At 38.6% G+C, this 21060-nt stretch overlaps 1 protein-coding gene across 1 annotated transcript in view; it reads left to right on the forward strand.

The window, feature by feature from the left end:
* The window catches only part of LOC126203305 (protein I'm not dead yet-like), a 241984-nt gene that overhangs the window by 205564 nt on the left and 15360 nt on the right, over window positions 1-21060 (forward strand). The window contains exons 9-11 of the mRNA XM_049937566.1: window positions 5970-6061; window positions 10451-10525; window positions 19714-19907. Of these exons, the coding sequence (XP_049793523.1) occupies window positions 5970-6061; window positions 10451-10525; window positions 19714-19907 (361 nt within the window). The remainder of the gene's footprint in view (window positions 1-5969; window positions 6062-10450; window positions 10526-19713; window positions 19908-21060) is intronic.

The raw sequence follows: 21060 nt of genomic DNA on the forward strand, positions 1-21060 counted from the left end.
TCGATGTAGATGTGACATCCACAGAAGTAACATTGTGCCAGCAGATTTCTCTGAATCACTACCAGCCATGACCTGAGGTCATGCCTAAAGCTCCCCCCTCCATGATACTAGGAGTAACACCACTGTGCCTCTCCAAAACATTGGAAAAGTGGGTTGTCTTCCTAGGCCACTGCAATACTCACTGACATGTTGTTGATGTTGTTGACCAGAACGTCAACAACGAGTATGTCTCCCATCATGTTCACATGCAGCCCAACTTCAGGCCACTGCCACATCTGAATGCCCCAGATGTCTGAATAGTGCATGATTTGACCAGCCAGCCAAATGGAGACTCACAATGAGGACCCTTTCAAACTCTGTCATGTGCCAATAATGCTATCTCACACAAGTATGCGGCATCTCCATGTCCTTCTACCTCTACGTCTAGCTCTACATCCATACTCTGCAAACCACCGTGACATTCATGACTGAGGGTATGTCCCATAGTTTCTGTTATTATGGTTTTTTTCCCTCTTATATTCATGTATGGAGCACAGGAAAAATGATTGTTTAAATGCATCCATATGTGCTGTAGTCCCTAAGGGAGTGGTACATAGGAGGCTGTAGTATATTGCTAGAGTTATCATTTATCTGTGATTCTTGAAACTTTGTAAGTAGGTTTTCTCAGAATAGTTTACGTCTATCTTCAAGAGTCTGCCAGTTTAGTTTTTTCAGCATCTCCGTTACACTCCCGCATGGACCTAACAAACCTGTGACCGTTTGTGCTGCCCTTCACTGCATACATCCAATATCCCGTGTTAGTCCTGTTGGGTATTGGTCCCACACACTTGAGCAATATTCTATGATGGAATGCACAAATGATTTGTAAGCAATCTTCTTTGTAGACTGATTGTGTTTTCCCAGTGTATTCTGCCAATAAACTGACATCTGCTATCTGCTTTAGCCATGACTGAGCCTCTGTGATCATTCCATTTCATATCTCTGTACAGTGTCACAACCAGGCATTTGTATGAGTTGACAGATTCCAGCTCTCACTCACTGATATTATAATCACAGTATTCTACATTTTTTATTTTATGAAATGCATAATTCTACATTTTTGAACATTTAAAGCAAGCTGATACTCTTTGCCCCACTTTTAAGTCTCATCAAGATCTGACTGAATATTTATGCAGCTCATTTCAAACAGTTCTTCATTATAGATAGCTGCATCATATGTGAAAATTCTGAATTACTACTACTATTTTCCACAAGGTCATTAAAATACAAAATGAACAGCAAGGACCACAATGCAGTTGCCTGGAAATGCTCTAAGTTACGTTTACTTCTGTTGATGACTCTCCACCCAAGGTAGCTTGCTGCATCCCACCTACCAAAAAAACCCTCTGTCCAGTCACAAATCGCACTTGATACCCCATATGATTGTAGTTTCATTAAGAAGCACAGATGTAGTACTGCGTCAAATGGTTTTTGGAAATCAACTTCCTTGATCCAAAGCTTTCAGTACATCACCTTCACAGTGATCACTCAACATCTGATACTGTTCATGCCTCTTATATCCTGTCAGGGCTGGAAACATTACCAAACACAAACAACACTAATGTACTCTGGTAACGATTCTACATGTCACAGAGAATTTCAGATCTACTCATTTATGTGCTTCCTGGTACTGTGTATGTGTACAAAGTGATATTGATATCCCATGGCCAGTATGAGTGTTATTGAAAGCATTCTAGGTATTTGGTCATTTCATCTCATAAAATTTAAGGGATGATCAAAATGTTTCCATGTGAGGGCATTGTTGCACTGATTATGCAATATGATGCATCCCTGATCACCAATGTACAGGCAAGGCATTAGTGTGGTATTCTGTCTTTCCAATATGTGTGCAGTAAATGAAGAAATGTGAACTGTGGTGACATTATTACCTGTTGATTCCAAAAGCACCAACATACTGTTATACACTGAGGTGACAAAAGTCATTGGATAGCAATATTCACTTATACAGATGGCAGTAGTATTGCATACACATGGTATAAATGGGCAGCTCACTGGTGGAGCTGTCATTTGTATTCAGGTGATTCATGTGAAAAGGTTTCCAACATTATTGTAGCTGCATGTTGAGAATTAACAGACTTTGAACACAGAATGATAGTTGAAGCTAGACACATGGGAAATTGTTTGGGAATTCAATATTCCAAGATCCACAGTGTCAAGAGTGTGCCGAGAATACCATGTTTCAGATATTGCCTATCATAATGGGCAACACAGTGGACAATGGTCTTCACTTAATGACAGTGAGCAGTGGCGTTTGCTTAGAGATGTCAGTGCTAACAGGCAAGCAACACTGCATGACATAACCACAGAAACTAATGCGAGATGTACATTGAACTTATCTATTAGGACAGTACGGTGAAATTTGGCATTAATGGGCTATGGCAGCAGACGAGCGATGCAAGTGCCTTTGGTGACAGCACTTGTAGAACCTCTTCAGGGGTCATGACCTTATTGGATGGACCAGGGCCGGCACAAACCCAAGTGCCGCCCCGTGCAAGCTTCTAAATTTCTGCCCACTTCTTTTTTTTTTAAATACAATATGTTTGTGGAATTATTTTTAAACAAATCTGTAGGAAATGTCAGCAATCAATTACAATTTTTGTTTTTACTTTTCAGATCTACCTAGGTTTCAGCCACTGAGTGGCCAGTCTCAAAGCTTTTAATATGTGCTTACATCTAGTGTGTGAGTAGTATTGTCAGACAAAAGTGCCAGCCGGTCAGAGTTTAATTGTTGTTCATGCATGCGGAGACAGGGGTTTCATGGCTCAAAAATCAAAACGTCCGACTATCGCTCAGAAACGGATAGCAAAAATTTTCAAGAATACGTTGAAACCTAAATTACGCCAGGCTTATTAGCAATGTCTTTATCCCTTGTAATTACTCGCAGCATATTTACCCATTTGGAATACTTCTAGCCATTGTAGGTGTTGTACATGTTTGACTGTAGTAATGTTCAACCATTTTTTTTCCATAACGCAAGAAGAATAAAACATTCAGAAACTGCCCTTGAAGGGCTTAGCAAAATTGCTTTAGACTTAACACATACCCACTGTATCGAACATTGCATTCAAATTTCCAAATTAGATTTCGTCTTCTGCTAAATTAGTTGTGAGTAAATGCACAGTGTGTAACAGGCTGGCAGCGCTCCACTCATAAGAATACTGGCATGTATGCCAGACTGCTTCCCCCTCTCTGTTCCTCTGGCATAAACACAATGATGCTGCCACAGTGGTGAGGAAGAAATTAGTCCTCCTCCCTCCCCTTGTTCAACAGGGGCAGCTGGCCGGTAGTTGAGGTGCCATACCACAGTTCTCAAAGCTGCTCCCTCCGACGTTTGGTTTCAAATCCTCTCTTGAGCATGAATGTTGAGTATGTCTGAAAAAAAAGGGGGGGGAGGCAGATTTGCCGCCCCCTCAGAAAGTGCCGCCCCGTGCAGCTGCACGTTTCCCACATGCCTTGCACGAGCCCTGGGTTGGACCCCAGATGACAGGAAAACCGTGGCCTGAGCAGATGAGTCCCAATATCAGTTGCTAAGAACTGATGCCACAGTTCGAGTGTGGTGCAGACTCCACGAAGCCATGGATCCAAGTTGTCAACAAGGCACTGTGCAAGCTGGTGGTGGCTCCATAATAGCATGGGCTGTGTTCACATGGAATGGACTGGGTCCTCTGGTCCAATTGAACTAATCATTGATGATATGCAGCCATTCATGGACTTCATATTTCCAAACAATGATGGAATTTTTATAGATGACAGTGTGCCACATCACCAGGCCACAGATGTTCACAGCTAGTTTGAAACAGACTCTGGACAATCAAGTGAGTGATTTGGTCACCAAGATTGCCCAAAATGAATCCCACTGAACATTTATTAGACATAATCAAGAGGTCAGTTTATGCACAAAATGGTGCATTGGCGATACTTTCACAATTACGAACTGCTATAGAGGCCGCATGGCTCAATATTTCTGCAGGAGAATCCATTGACTTGCTGAGTCCATGCCACATTGAACTGCTGCACTACACCAGCAAAAGGAGGTCTGACATGATATTAGGAGGTGTACCATGACTTTTGTCACCTCAATGCACTTTTATTGGCTGCAGAAAGACAAACACCAGCAGACATTCATTGGAGAATGAAGAATATGAATGAGGCAGCATGTCAGTTGAAAACTACCATTGTGGAACGATGTGCCAAGTTCCATGCTGCTGCTTCATGGTAAAGCATGTCCCCATATTGCAAACATCATCATGCCAACTCAAGTGGAAGATACTGAATATTTGCCCTGAGGAAGGCCATGTTGAAGATTTCTTTGAATTATGTTTATTTGTTTTTAGTTTTCCATCTGAACAATAAGAAATTTAATTCTGTAAGTTTCCTCTGATCATTTTTTACACGTTCATCTGCATTTTACGTTGAGCCATTACTGTCTATTTAGACATGACACTTGAATTGCTTGTAATGCATTGAATGAAATATAAAATGTAAATTGCTGCATAATACATTTCCAAGTATAACTGCTTATGTCAGATGTGACACACTACATTATGTAACAACAAAAATAATCAATTATTGATAATATAATGTAAATGGACAGATAGAAAGATCTACTCACCAAGCGGCAGCAGAGGAACACACACACAAAAGGATTAGACTTCCACAAGTTTTTGGAGCCAGTGGCTCCTTCTTTTGGCGGAAGAGTTGAAGGGGAAGGAAGAGAGGTGAAGGAAAAGGACTGGAGAGGTTTAGGGAAAGTCATACAGTTTAGAAGTCACCCAGAACCGCGGGTCAGGGGAGGCCTACCAGATGGGATGAGAAGGAAAGACTGATAATTCAGGACTGCACCTGATGAGATTTGAAATCCTAAGAGCTTAAAGGTGGAAGACAGGGTAATATGCAAGACAAAGATTACTACTAAAACATCGTACATGAATTAATAAGAGCGAAAAGCTAAGTGTGTTGTAAGTAACAGAGGTGGGAGGGGGAGACAGCGAAGAACAGACAAGTCAGAAAATGAAAGATGTAGAAAACTGAAATGAAGTGAAGGAAGGAGTAGTTACCGTGACTAAATACTGAGATGGATGGAATTACTGTAAATTAAGACCAGGTGGGTGGTAAAAACCAAGGACATGTTGTAGTGCTAGTTCCCACTTGCGGAGTTCTGAGAAACTGGTGTCTGGGGGAAGAGCTAGTGTCTGTAGTGAAACAGGCACCGAGGTCATGACTGTCATGTTGTACAGCATACTTTGCAACAGGATATTGAATGTTGCCTGTATACACCCACTGCCTATGTCCATTCATCCTTACTGATAACTGGCTGGTAGTCATGCCGATGTAATAGGCTGAACAGTGTTTACATAGAATCTGGTATAGGTGGTGGTAGGAGGTTGCATAGGGCAAGTCATGCACTAGGGATGGCCATAGGCGTAGGAGCAGTAGGGTAGGGATATGGGTGCAGATGAAGCATAGGGTCTGACAAGGATATTGGGGAGATTGGGCTACATAATGTGTAATAAACAACTGGTTGCAACAAAATGTCTGTTTTGTACTATTTTCAGTTCTAATTACTGGTAGTATCCATTTAAGAATGACTCCAGAATTAAATTTCTCTTGAACTGCAAGTGACTGAAATCATTGTATGCATATCCCCTAGTAGTTTCTCATTTTGTTTCACTCATTCTTGCCATTTGGCTTCAGTTTATTTGCTAAGCACAATTACACAAATTCTATGATTCTTTCTTTTCCTGATCTATGAACAGGGAGACTTGGATATGGAAATCCAAAAATTTGTATATCAAGAATGGGAAGTCATTTTCATTAGCATTGCTTTCTAAGCTGTATTAGTTCACTCTCTAAAATAAAACTATTAGTTGACATAAAATGGAGTACATTTATCTTCTATTGTCTTTCAGGGAAATTGAAGATGCAACACCTGCCATGCTCATTGTCTTTCTTCTTTTCTGTCTGCCAGCTAATCTCAACTTCTTGAAGCTGAACAAATCTGGTAAGTAAACACATATATGTAAGTTCATTCAACATGTCAAAGTCACATTTTGGTAGAAGATAAGCATGCCATTGTTTTGTGCTTCTTTTCCACAGTTAAATGTTTAATAAGTAATATACATTTTATATAGTTTAGTAAATTTTGTAATAATAAGTTGTTTAGTTTTATTTATAAAACAGAACATTACAAAATATAGTACTTGGGATGACGTTATTTTTCAGGAATAGTAAATCATATTACAAATCTTATGCAGTTATCTTCAAAATGGCACCCATTCATACATTGCTATAAGTAGAAGGTGTCTCATGTTGCCTCCTTGCTTTCAGCCATTTCCCCTAATGAGTTGTTCACTGGAATTCAGTGCACTGCCAGACTGTGCTTAACCACAAACTGGACCACTCAGTTGCTTGATATGCTGTGCAGCTGATAGCTTTACAGCTTTTTTATCAATCATGATAATTAAATTCCCCCTCCCCATACCATCACACAACACCAGCTCCTCTGATCTGTGTTGGTCTATCTGTCACTACAGCACACACTCCATTTCCACAATCTTTCTGGCTTAAACCTCTGCTACTTTCCATCTCCAACCTCCCTTCCCAGTCTTACCCACTTCCCATTTTCTTTCCCCGACTCTTTTCTGTATTTTAATTTCCATCCCATTCCTCCCCCATTCCAACTTTGTACCCCCATGTTTTTTTATCACTTGCTCTATCCTCTCAGTTATGTTAGTGTTACCAGTGTTAATAGACACCTTATCTCTGCTGCTGAGAGCCATCTATCACCTCATATCCCATCAGTCAATACTGTCCTACCACTTTCTTGTCTGACACACATTCCCACCTTGTAGCAATCTCATTCCTTTCTTCCTAATATAACTGAATCAAACAATGGCACATCCAGGATGGAATGTAGCAATATTATGAGAAGGAAAGTTGCTACTCACACACACACACACACACACACACACACACACACACACACACACATTCATGCAAATGCAACTCACACACGTGACTGCAGTCTCAGGCAACTGTGGCTTCAGTTGCCTGAGAATGCAGTCATGTGTGTGAGTTGCGTTTGCATGAGTGATTGTGAAAGTCTTTTTGCTGTGCCTATCTGTGACTCGGAATCTCCACTATATGGTAAGTAGCAGCTTTCCTCCTCACAATATTGAATAAAGATAGGATGGATATCTGCCAAAACTGTGGAAATATTTTAGAAACCTGGGCAGAGAAAACTGGACTTACAGTGATTAGAGGGGGGAAAAAAAGATTATTGATTTCCTTCTGCAATGTAGTTTGTACTTGATCAGTAAGGCACATGTCAATCTTCCTCTTACCTCTCAGTTATAAACTAGATGTGATCCAGTTCTCTTATATGCTGAGTGACATAAGTCATGGAATACCTCCCAATATTGTGTCGGGCCTGCGTTTGCTGGTATAGTGCAGCATCTTGACATGACAAGGACTCAACAAGTTGTTGAAAGTCCCCTGCAGAAATATTGAGCCATGCTGCCTCTGTAGACAATGCAGAATTTTGTGCATGAACTGACCTCTCAATTATATTCCATAATTGTTGGATGGTATTCATGTTGGGTGATCTCAGTGGCCAAATCATTGGCCTAAATTGTACAGAAAGTTCTTCACACCAATTGCAAACAGTTGTGGCCTGGTGACATGGCACATTACTATCCATAAAAATTCCATCATTGTTTGGAAACATGAAATCCATGAATGGCTGTAAATGGTCTACAAGTAGCTGAACATAACCATTTTCAATCAATGATCAGTTCAGTTGGACCAGAGGACCCAGTCCATTTCATGTAATGTCAGCCCATACCATTTTGGAGCCACCACCAGCTTGCACAATGTCTTGTTGACAGCTTGGGTCCATGGCTTCATGGCATCTGCATCATACTTGAACCCTACCATCAATTCTTACCAACGGAAACCAGATCTCATCTGACCAGGTTATGGTTTTCCAGTCATCAGTGATCCACCCATATGGCACAAGCACAGGTGAGGTGCTGCAGGTGAAGTCATGCTGTTTACAACATTGGTCATCTTCTCCCACAGCCCATTAACGCCAAATTTTGTTGTACTGTCCTAATGGATACTTGAGTCATATGTTCCATATTGATTTCTCAAACAATGGAAAATCCAGGATGGAATGTAACAGGCTTTTTGTTGTGCCTATCTGTGACTCAGCATCTCCACTCTATGATGAGTAACCACATTGATTTCTGTAGTTTTTTCATGCAGTATTGCTTGTGTATTAGCACTGACAACTCTATGCAAATGCCGCTGTTCTGAGACGTTGGCCGTTGGGCACTGCATTTTCCATGGTGAGAGATAATGCCTGAAATTTGGTATTCTCAGCACACTGTGATTCTTGGAATATTGAATTCCCTAATGAGTTTTGAAATGGAATATGCCATGCGTCTAGATCCAACTATCACTCCGCATTCAAAGTCTGTTAATTCCTGTCATGTAGCCATAATCATGTTGCATACCTTTTCACATGAATTACCTGAGTACAAATGGCAGCTCCACAAATGCACTCACTTTTATACCTTGTATATCTATACATGTGCATATCACTATCCCATGACTTCTGTCACCTCAGTGTACATACAACAGCATAAGGAAAAGATAGATTGCTACTCACTGTAAGAATGACATATTGAGTTGCAGACAGGCACCATGGAAAGACACTTAGACATCAATGTTTGGCTAAAGCCTTCAACAGAAAAGGAAACACACATATTCATTCACACAAGCAAGAACACCTCACGAATGCATGACTACCAACTGCAGCAGCTCAGACCGGAATGCAACTGTCATGTAGAGTAGAAGCAGCAGTCTGAAGGGGGTGGAGAGGGGGAAAGGAATAGCATGGTACATGTGGAAAGAGAGAAGAGCACTTTCTTATAGAGCATGCAGAGACTATACTGCCAACAGGTGCAGTGTTGGAAGGCTTTGGAGCAAGGAGGGGAGGAGGAAATGGTGAGTGAAAACGGAGGGGAGTGGGGAAGGGCAAAGACAGGTGGGTGCATTGGCAGAGGATGGCATGCAAAGAGAGTCGGAAACAAAAATAGGGAGGAAGTGATAGGGCACAGGGGACGGAAACTGCTGGGTGGAAGGTGTGGGCACAGTAGTTTACCAAAGGTTAAGGCAGAGATAATTTCAGGAGCGAAGAATGCGATGTAAGGGTAACACCCATCTGTGCAGTTGAGAAAGACTACTGGTGGAGGGGAGGATCCAGTGAAGCAGCAAATCAAGCATGTTATGTTCAACTGCATGTTGTGCCAAAGGGTGGTCTACTTTGCTCTTGGCCACAGTTTGGCAGTGGTCATTCTTCCTAGTGGATAGCTGGTTGGAAGTCATACCAATATATAAAACTGTGCAGTGATTATTATATTGATATGATTACCAACCAGCTGCCCATTGGGATGAATGGCCACTACAAAACTGGGGCCAAGAGCAAAGTAGACCACCTTGTGGCACAACGTGGAGCTGAACATGAGTCATCTGTGTCCTACTCTCCACTGCCAGCTTTTCTGAAATGCACAGATGGGAGTTATCCTTACAACACATTCTTCACTCCTGAAATTATCCTGCCTCAACTTAACAGTAACCTACTATCCCCAGACCCTCTACCAACAATTTCCAGCCCCTTTGTCCTACCCCCTCTTCCCTATTCTCGTCTTTCACCCTCTTTGCATGCTGCCCTCTACCAACAGACCCACCTGTCTTTCCTCTTCCCCACTCCTCTTCTTTTTCACTCCCCATTTCCTCCCTCTCCCCCCCCCCCCCTCCCTCCCTGCCATAAAGCCTTCCAACACTGCACCTGTTGGCAGTCCAATCTCAGCAAGCTCTGTCAGGCTACACTCTTTTTTCGCTTCATCTATATCCTGCTTTCCCTTTCTCTTCCCCACCCCTCTATTCTGTGTGGCATTTGCATTCCTATCTGAGCTACCAGAGTTTGTGGTCATGTGTGTATAATGTATGCTTGCTTGTGTGAATGAATATGTATGTGTTTCCTTTTCTGACAAAGGCTTTGGTCAAAAGCTAATGTGTAAGTGACTTGTTGTTGTGCCTGTCTGTAACTGAACATGTCACCTTTATGGTGAGTAGCAATCTATCTTTTCCTTATATTGCTGGTATTCCAACCTGGGTTTTCCATTGTTTGTTATATATACAGTTCAGTTAACTATTTCAATTGTATTTTCATAGAAAACAGATCACTCACCAATACTGCTCACCGAGAAAATGTCTAAAACATTTTTTTGCTGGGTGCAACTATAAAATTATCCCACCCACACAACACAGAAGTAGTGAAAACTGAAAACACAAATAACAGAAATATATGTTTTTGTGTTCACAGGTGATGCATCTCCAGCACTGCTTCACTGGAAAGCTGTGCATGAAAAGGTTCCATGGGGGCTTGTCTTGCTGCTTGGTAAGAAAGTTGTTATAGGTAGTAAAATGATTGGACCAGACTACTTAAGCATTTCTTTATATATTATCTGTCCATTGGCTCATGGACAGTACAGCATACTACAATATTGGACTTGACAACCCTATGGTTATAGTGTATTTATTTTCATTCATACATGTAAGGGCATTCATGTACACAGTTATGTAAGATGACACAATTTCACATTTAATTTGTAAATAGTGAACTTAAACAAATATTATTATTACTAAATAGATGGAGTAGTACTCTAGCTATGTCCTTGTCTCTCTCTCTCTCTCTCTCTCTCTCTCTCTCTCTCTCTCTCTCTCTACGTCTCTCATAGATTATAATATAGAGTTACAGACTTGATTGTACAGTTTTATCCCTATGTGATGGACTGATGGTTCTTTTTAGTATCTTGTTAATGTTTGTCAGTCAGGAAAATAATGATTACATTCTTGATGTCTTGTTCAATCTTGTGAATAATTGATTTTATTTTCATATTTTCCTTATTAATTTCATTGTGACGTTTCCAAGTTGTACATACAGGGCAGTGGTGGTATGTTTAACATGTTGACTAACACACGGCTCACCAGCAGATACAGCAGAGCTACAAACTCCATTCTGTTCAGTTCAGTATCTTTGGATGGCATGTTTGTCATACATTCACAGTGACATGCAGCTTGTTGATGAAACAGATACTGTGGATGAATGTGGCCCGTAAATGTGGTCTTGGAATGGTGACATCATTAGTTTAGCCTTGGTCACAGTTGTGGGTTCTTACAGTTTTTCTGTAGATTTATTCCATTATTATGCATTAGTTTATATTTCTTGATTGAATTGATGCTGCTGACAGAAAAATGGGTACAATATCTTGTTTGACATTCTTTAGGAACCAACAAATATTATGATAATCTCTTAGTTCTGTATCACGAAACACAGATGACCACTGCCTGGCAGTTACATAAGGTAAGATAATAGAAATAGAAAAGTGTAAAAGTGGCACCAGGAGTGTTACTCGTGGATGATATGAAGTTGTGAAATTATTGAAGGAGGTAGTTACATTCTGTGAAACCTATAACATATGGTTCTGCCCACTTTGTTATTCACAGATGCACTGACTGTTGTGTACCTGCATCCTCAGTTCTACTCACCTCCTCAATAAATTGTATATTCTATACATGATGATATCATTTCTTTTCATTTATAGTTTACCTGTTAGTTATAACTAGCTTTTGTTTATAATTCCTGTTGTCAGATAACTAACTTGCAGCAGCCAGTGCCCACGTGGCATGCCGTGATCACATGGCATGGTACAGTGAGACGTGGTGTACCTTTCTTTTTTCAGAACTTTGATGTAAAGGACAGATATAAACAGGGATGGATTAAAACAACTTTATGTCATTTTCAAATTTTTTGCTAATGTTTGTTGATGAAGTTTGGTTTGTGGGATTCTCAACTGTGTGGCTATCAGCGCCCATACATATTCCCAATCTTTGCTCAGTCCAGTCTCGCCACTTTCATGAATGATGATGAAATGATGAAGACAACACAAACACCCATTTCCTGGATGGAGAAAATTCCCAACCTGGCCAGGAGTCAAACCCAGGACCCTGTGATCTAGAGGCAGCAATGCTAGGCACTAGACCATGAGCTGCAGACTTTTGCTAACGTGAATTGCCTGGACTGTATTAGCCTTCTCTGGTCTGGCAATGCGGCCACTGGTGGGCACACTGTATCTGGTATGAGGCTCTGCTGTATCTGCAGATGGCCTCGTGGCAGTCAATGTGTTAATTTTTTAAGCAAAAGCCTTTGAGAATGTGGAACAGAGTTCCCAGTAATTTTTCTGACAGCTCTCTTTTTTTAATTGTGGAGGTACTTTGTGGTGCCCAAAAGTTATCCTAAAATATGATTCTGTTTGGGTTGGGTGGGTTGTTTGGGGAAGGAGACCAGACAGTGAGGTCATCGGTCTCATTGGATTCGGGAAGGACGGGGAAAGAAGTTGGACGTTCCCTTTCAAAGGAACCATCCTGGCATTTGCTTGGAACGATTTAAGGAAATCACAGAAAACCTAAATCAGTATGGCCAGTCGTGGGTCTGAACTGTTGTCCTCCCGAATCCACTGTGCATCTTGCTCGGTATATGATTTTGTATTATAGTTGTGAATGGAAGTGTGCATAGTATACATTCATAATTGCCTACTTATATGTGCAACTTTTCAGGCTCTTTAGAGTATTGTTCAGCTTTGAGTTAACATGTGCTACACACATGTCCCCTTTTCATGTTACTCTGCACAGCAGTCAGAACTCTTTCCTTAAGAAAGTGAACTCAAATTATAAACTGCGTTCCGAAAGACTACAATTATTCATTTTTCTTTCTCTTCTGCTACTATTACTACTGCTACTAATTCTACTATTGCAACTGAAGAAGAAGAAGAAGAAGAAGAAGAAGGAGAAGAATAGAAGCAATAGTAATAGCAGTATTTTATTTTTTTCCCTTTGAGGACCACTCCATTCATTGATGTTCATGTTCTGCATTTATGTTGACACTTCCCTTTGGTTTCCTGTTGGATGCTATTATCCTTTATTCTAGCTTTTTATCCTTTGTTCTCCACTCCCTCCTAAAATGAACTCAAAAGATTTCATGCCAACCTTCTGAATTCAATGTTTTTTGGTTTTTTACACTTTCTTTTGCATCTTTGTCTTACATGAATTTCTCTACATTCATTAATTTGATTTGTCCCTTAGATTATTCTCATAAAATGCTTGTACATATGAGATATGTTAATATGATGAAGTGATAATGGGTGATTTGTGAGATATTTATTTATTTATTTATTTTATTTATTTATCTCTTGTTCCGGTGATCCATGTTATGACACTATCACAGGATATGGAACGTGTCACTTTTACAAGCTTTTGGCCAGAATTTACAGTAATACATAAAACAAAGCAAAAACAGTAAACAGTAACTTAGTCCCACTACAAAAAAATACATTTTAGAGATAGACAGAGATTACAAAACAAAAAACAGTAAACAGTAACTTAGGTCCCACTACAAAAATACATTTTAGAGATAGATAAAGATTACAAAATAATAAGTGTTACAGAGAAATAAATATTGCAAAATATATGTTTACAATAAAAATATTCGGTATTACAAATACAAATTTGGGCATACATTTGCAATTTACAGTACAAGAGATTTTAAACACTGTAGTTCAGCAACTCTTCTAATGTATAAAATGATCCTTGCAATAGGAACTGCCTTAAGGTTTTTTTTAAACAAGAGATCATCATCTACCAAACACTTAATTCTTGAAGGGAGGGCATTAAAAATCTTACAGCCACTGAAATGAACTCCTTTCTGCACCATACTTAGATTTGGCTGTTCATAGTGGATATCATGTTTCCTTCTAATATTGTGATTATGATTTGCACTATTCAGCTTAAAGATGGATTTTTCTTTCCTTATGAAGCACATCAATGAGAATATATATTGCGCAGTGGATGTAAGTATTTCGAGCTTCTTGAAAAGATTCTTGCATGTGGCTCTAGGATGGACTCCACACATGATGCTTATGGCTATTTTTTTTACACACAGTACTTTTTTAGCCAGTGGCTGATTTCCCCAAAATATAATTCCAAATGCCATAATTGCATGAAAGTAACCATAATACGCTGACTTCATGGTTTCCATATTTGTATAAGAAGAAACAATGCGCAATGCGTATGTTGCTGAACTTAGTCTTTTGCACAGATCCACGATGTGGTTTGACCAATTCAGTTTGCTATCAATATGCAAGCCTAGGTATTTTGAGGAATCTACCCTGGTTATTGTCTGCTCATCTATCTTTACAAATATTTCCTCATCTTTGGATGTTTTGTGGAACTGAATGTAGTTTGTTTTACAGTAATTTAAAATAAGACCATTAATGTTGAACCAGTTCACCGTTTCATTTCAAACCTTATTTGCCATTACCTCAAGTTTATCTACTGAATTATCAATAAGTAGTATAGTGTCATCCGCGAAAATGGTGAATCTACAATATTCCGTAGAGAGAAGAAGATCATTTATAAATATAATAAAAAGTAGGGGGCCCAGAACTGAGCCCTGCAGCACTCCACATGTGATGGTACCCCATTCTGAAGATACTGGGACACCATCTTGACTATCTACTACAACTTTTTGTTTCCTGTTTGACAGATGAGTCGAGCCATTTCCCTGCTGCTTTTTTTGTAAAAGAATTTGGTGATTTACACTGTCAAATGCTTTTGTTAGGTCACAAAATATGCCAATCACTTTCAGTTTTTTGTTCATAGAGTCCAAGAGTTTGCCAGTAAATGCAAATATTGCATCTTCTGTTGACAAACCTTTCTGAAATCCAAACTGACTTTTGCTGAAGCTATTGTGTTCACTGAGATGCTTAACTATCCTGGCATGCATTAGTTTCTCTAAAACCTTTGAAAAGCTTGTCAGTAGTGATATTGGCCTATAGTTAGCAGTATCCGTCTTATCCCCCTTCTTATACAGTGGTTTTACAACTGTATACTTAAGCCTCTCAGGAACTATTCCTTGCTTAAAATAACAATTGTGTACTACAGTTATTGAAACTATGTGGTACAAGATTTGAACTACATTTCCAGTAAGTATATGTGACACAAAATGACTGTCATTTGATTTTTCTGGTGTCTGAATTGCATAAATGAAATGTGAAATTTGCATATGGCATTTTTGGCTGGGAGACCTAATCTGTGATGGTAGACAGCTGATGCAAGTCTTTCTATTTGATGCCACTTTGGCGACTTACTTGTTAACAACAATGAGAGCACCTAGGTCTGAACAGAGAAAATTCCCAACGTGGCTGTGAATCAGACCTGGGGCCCCATGATTGAGAGTCAGCATATGAGTAAAAAATCAGACAAAGGAAAATCCAGGATAGAATGTAACAACATTATAAGAAGGAATTGAGTTATACATAGTTAAGCAACTAAATGTTATACCTAAGTGCTGCATATTGTGAAGGTACTAGAATTTAATGTGCCAGATTTTGTTCAACATCAGATTTTAAAAGAATGTCAAACTTTTCTAGTTGAATCTCCATAAAGTCTTTAACAGGATAAAGACAATTTTCTATAACTAGAAGATTTAGTTTGTGTTTAAAACTTGCCAAAAACTCACTTAGTTTCTGTTCTTGTTGGAGGCTGTCATATGTATGAGGTCTGTTCAAAAAATTCTGGAACATTCGTAATTTCACACCAATGTGTTGGAGCAAAATGTGGTTGGCATTCCTGAATGTCCTGTGTTTAATGTGTGACTGCCAGAAGTTTCATTACTGTTTGTTTGTTACTTATTGTTCAGTGCTCTATTGAGTAGAATATTTTGTCACACAGTTTGCAAAGTTTGAGATGTTAGAATTACAGAAACAACATGACTGCATTGAATTTTTTGTGAAACTCAAAAAGGTCGTTACAGAGATACACCAAATGATGCAGGAAGCCTACAGTGATGTGAGCTTAAGCCATACTCAGTGTTACAAATGGTTCACATGGTTTAAAAATGGACAGACAGAAGTTAAAGATTACCCTCATTCAGGACACCCTCCGACCTCTACCAATGGTGCTCATGTCAGGAACGTCAATGAAATTGTGTATGTCAATCGAAGACTGGCTGCCTGAGAGATTGCAGAAGAATGTGACATTTCAGGACCAGGACCTTGCAATCCGTGAAGAGATTTTGGATCACGCAAATGAGAATGAGATGTTCCTGAAGAGAATCGTAACTGCTGAAGAGATGTGAATCTATGGTTATGGTGTTTTTTTTTTGAAGGATTAGTTTATCATACATTCGTGCTACAGGGACAAACTGTTAATTGATGGTACTATTGGGACGTGTTGCAACTCATGCAAGAAAATGTGAGGTGGAAATGGCCTGAAATGTGGCAAGACAATTCATGGCTCTTGCATCACAGTAACACACCTGCACATTCATACCTGTTGGTGCATGACTATTGCACAAAAAACGAAATCACTGTGCTGGCTCATCTTCCTTACTCCCCAGACCTGACCCCTGCAGACTTTTTTTATTTCCAAAGTTGAAAAGCCTGTTGAAAGGACAAAGATTTGTAGTGATACACAAGACAAAAGAAAATTCGCAGACGGAACTTCATGTGGTCCATCAAGAGGCATACAAAGACTGCTTCCACAAGTGGAAATGGTTTTGGGAGCAATGTATCAGTTGCGGAGGAGAGTATTTTGAAGAAGAGCATACACAATAAGCAAAAGGTTAGCATAGAAAAATTTTGTGGATGAAGTTAAGGAATTTTTTGAACAAATACTTGACAGTATCAGCTTACAGTTTTGTTTTACATGTTATTATTTGTAACTGACTGTTTTTTCTTGTATTGTATGCATGAAAACCTTCATTTATGTGCCAGTTCTCTAAATTTTGTCCTTTGGGCAAATTAATTCCAGTATGTACTTAGAAGGAAATGGTAAAATGTTGTGCTTTCTACAGAGTGGTCTGCAATGGTCAAGCTTTCCTTAAAAGAATATTTGCCTTATGGATTGTTTTTGGATTTTAAATGTTTGAGATTCACTGCCATTGCCCAGTTCTGAACTGACTGAATGGGGTTCTTACCGCTATTATACAGGTGAAAATTCTTTGTAACTGTTCTCACTATATCTTGGAGGAATAAGAATGATTTGTTCTGCATTTTTTTACAGTATAACTTCTATAGTTAGGAAAGTAACTACAATTAAAACTCCCTAAGACATATGAGATCAGACTTTTTATTTTTATTAAAAAATAAATGTTTTTATTAAAATAAATAATTTGGGAGATGGTGACATGGTCCAGAAGGAGAACAATGTGGTACTAAATTGCTGAATTTAGTAAAAGAAAGAGTTCAGTAAAGTAGTACAAATCTGACACAACCCTCTCATCTTCATGTGCTATACAAATTATTTGAGTGAGAACCAAAACTCTCTTAATGTTCTTTGCTGAATTCGGATTTTAATGAAATGTTTCATCTCATATGTGTATCACTTTTTCAAGTAATGCAGTCATCATCTGTATATGTTGCAAAGTTCATTTCATAGAAACTGTTGAGCACAAACAATTTATATGCGCTTTTAGTAATGATGTTACTACTTTTCCACTTTTTAATTTGAATTTGGAAGGAACATTTACAAATAACATATGTATTCACTTTGCTTTTCATCTTGACTCTAGATGATAACACCTTAGCTTTCCCCACTTTTTACAAATTTTGTTTCAATAAAATAATGTAAGTAACTGCAAATTCCCAAAAGCAATACTGAATACATCTTTATGCTACAGCAACAAACTTAAGAAATAAATAGTAAACACTGAAGACACGTTCTGACATGTTTTGTGAGTATTTATAACTTACTGTTTGGTACCAGAACTTTCTCATAAATTATGGTCTTTTAATTACAATAGTTCCACAACTAGAATACAAATCTTAGTAAAATTGTATATTTTCATAAACAGGAAAATATCATTTCATATTTGGATTAGAAATATCTGACGATGAAAATTTTGAATGTCAGTAACTTTTGAGTGAATAAGTTTTCTGACAAACTAAGATCTTTGCATAACAGAAGACAATGAGAACTTTCAAATAAGGTCTGTTCAACTTAATTCAAATATATGAAATGTATTCAGAGTTGTGAACATGACCAACCATCAGTTGTATAAGGGAATCATGCCAATGAAAATTTGTGTCAGACTGGGATTTCAACCCATGTTTCCCACTTCACACGAGCAATCACCTTAACTGCTTTGGCTGTCTGTGCATGACTCATGACTAGACTCAAACTTCCATATGTCATCATTCCTGCACCACAACCTTACTCCTACACACATTACGTAATTCCCATGCAGGGGAGAACATATTAATTGAAAGTCCCTGTAGTATTGGCGGATAAATGTGATACTGCAGTGCCTGAGTTGTTAAGAATGATTCAGTGTTCCTTTGGATATGCATGCATGTCTGAAGGAACATTGCACCATTCTTCTTAACAGCACAAACATTGCAATATTGTATTAATTCAAATAGACATTAGTCATACAGAAATGTAATGCACCATCTTGGTTACAGTATCTGTTTTTAATTATTTTTAAATAAAAATTCTGTTAGTGAAATTAATTATGTAATGACACTCTGCAAAGTGTCAACTAAGAACTGAATAATAAAGTCCTGCCTAATACATAAAATAAAGAGAATGCGAACACTCGCCTATAGATGACAGGTATGTGGCACATAGAAGCATACGGAAGTACACTGTTTCCTACTGCATCACCTTACCTTTTCCCTTCTGTCCCCACCTTTCTTTACAAATGTTGCTTGTAAAGTGCTTGCTGGATGCTGGAAAAGTGTCGCTGTCAAAGTGTAAATTAATATAGTTTGTGTGAAAGTGTTCTGGACATCAAAATGGAGGCAGACAGATGGACACTACCCAAAAAAGCCACCTATACTGTCGCAAGCCAGCACCCAGCTACTACCAGTAATGATGCAACTTCCCGAAACCGTCTGAAGATGAACCTGAAAAGGTTCGAAAACCAGTTCATGGAATAAAACATTATTATTCAAAAAAGTGACTGGTTGCAATTCTGTATAACTTATTTACATTCAATTTACTAGTGTTTTGGTTGTGTATCAGCCTATCTGTGACCACAGTACTGACAGCTTTAACATGCCAGTTTTTAAGCTTTGGTCTGTAACAAACCAAACTGCAACAGTTCATGGTACCACCATTCATAAAAGCTCATATAGTTGGGACCAATACGTGAGGCATAAAGACTATAGTGTCTACCAGTGGAGACGTTGAGTCACAGACAGGCACAGTGAAAAACACTGCTAAACATTTTTGTCAAAAGCTTAAAAATCCTTCTTCCAATCTTGGAAACACACACATTTTCACAAGTGCACCTCCCACACATATGGCCACTGTCTCCTGGCACTTGGCCCTGCTATAGTGTCTGTCGGAAGTGTGTTTCTCTTTGAGTATTTCCAGTAAAGAAAAACCTCTACTCACTCCCCATGTACTGTAAATACTTGGCATTCATCATGCTTTTTGCATTTGAAACTGTGTCTGTTTTGCCTCCAATTTTTTAAGTACAAGCCATAAAATTTTGAGAATATTTTATAATGTGTTTGTTAACAGGTGGAGGATTTGCAATGGCAGCTGGCACTAAGGCATCTGGACTAAATCAGTTACTTGGTGAAACATTGGTTGCACTTGAAGTTCTCCCACGAGAAGTGATTCTCATTATAGTTTGCACAGCCACAACTTTTCTCACAGAAGTCTCATCAAATACTGCAATTGCTAATATTGTTACACCTGTACTTGCAGAAATGGTGAGGAAGAAAAACCTTTTTACAGTTTTTAAATATGATAAAAAATTGATTGTTTTTGCTTCTTAGATTCATATAGTTCTTATAAGAATACTCTCTCAATACTGACAAAAGATAAATTCTGCTTCAACGCACCCTTGAAGCTGCGTAGAAGAACCTGCCAAATTTTCTCTAGACTTCCACATCACTGTGTTGCACATCATATAGTGTTCTACCTCTTGTGTCCTAGCTTTGCTATCATTTCATTTATTTATTGGTCCATTTGATTCATTACATACTTAAACAGTACACTGAATATAGGAAAAGTCAGAATTGTGGAAGGAGCAGAAACACACACACACACACACACACACACACACACACAGAGAGAGAGAGAGAGAGAGAGCATGACAAAATTAATTACAGATAACAATCATAAATTACAAGTGACAAATATAGCAATTTGAATTTAACCATTATTACATAATCATTGTTTACAAGGCTATTTTTTTGTAATTTAAAAATTCTTTTACAGAGTAAAAACATTTTTCCACTAAAAATGACTTAAGATTATGTTTAAAAAAATTTATGTTGCTGCAATTTTAAATCACTGGGTAGGTTGTTATATAGCTGAACTGTTAGCTGTGATACACTTTTTTGGCACAGTGCTGTTTTACACTGTGACATGTGGATATTATTTGTGTTCCTTGTGTTGTGACAGTGTATATGCTTATTTTGATGAGGTTGTCCAGTTTGGTTTAAAAGATACTCATTTGCGAACAGGATACACTCATATATATAAAGGCTCGGTAGGCTCATTATTTTCATCTGGATGAAATGTGGTCTACATGTTTCCAGTTTTCTTAGGTTGCAGATAGCCCTGATTGCTCTTTTCTGCATCCTAAAGATCTTTATGCTGGTGGCTGAATTTCCCCAGAAGATTAGGCCATATCGAAGTAGTGCATGGAAGTATGCATAATACGCCTGAATAACTGTTGACTTGCTTGCACTTTTATTTAACACACGCAGAGCATAACAAGTTTTTGAAAGTTTTTTCTCAAGTTCTTTTATATGACAGTCCCATTTTAAATTATCTTGTATCCATAGGCCTAGAACCTTAGTGTCAGTAACCAAGTTCAGTAATGTATTTTCAAGGTATGGTACTGTAACAAAGTTT

The sequence above is a fragment of the Schistocerca nitens genome, chromosome 9, assembly GCF_023898315.1.
Source record: "Schistocerca nitens isolate TAMUIC-IGC-003100 chromosome 9, iqSchNite1.1, whole genome shotgun sequence".
Taxonomy (NCBI): domain Eukaryota; kingdom Metazoa; phylum Arthropoda; class Insecta; order Orthoptera; family Acrididae; genus Schistocerca; species Schistocerca nitens.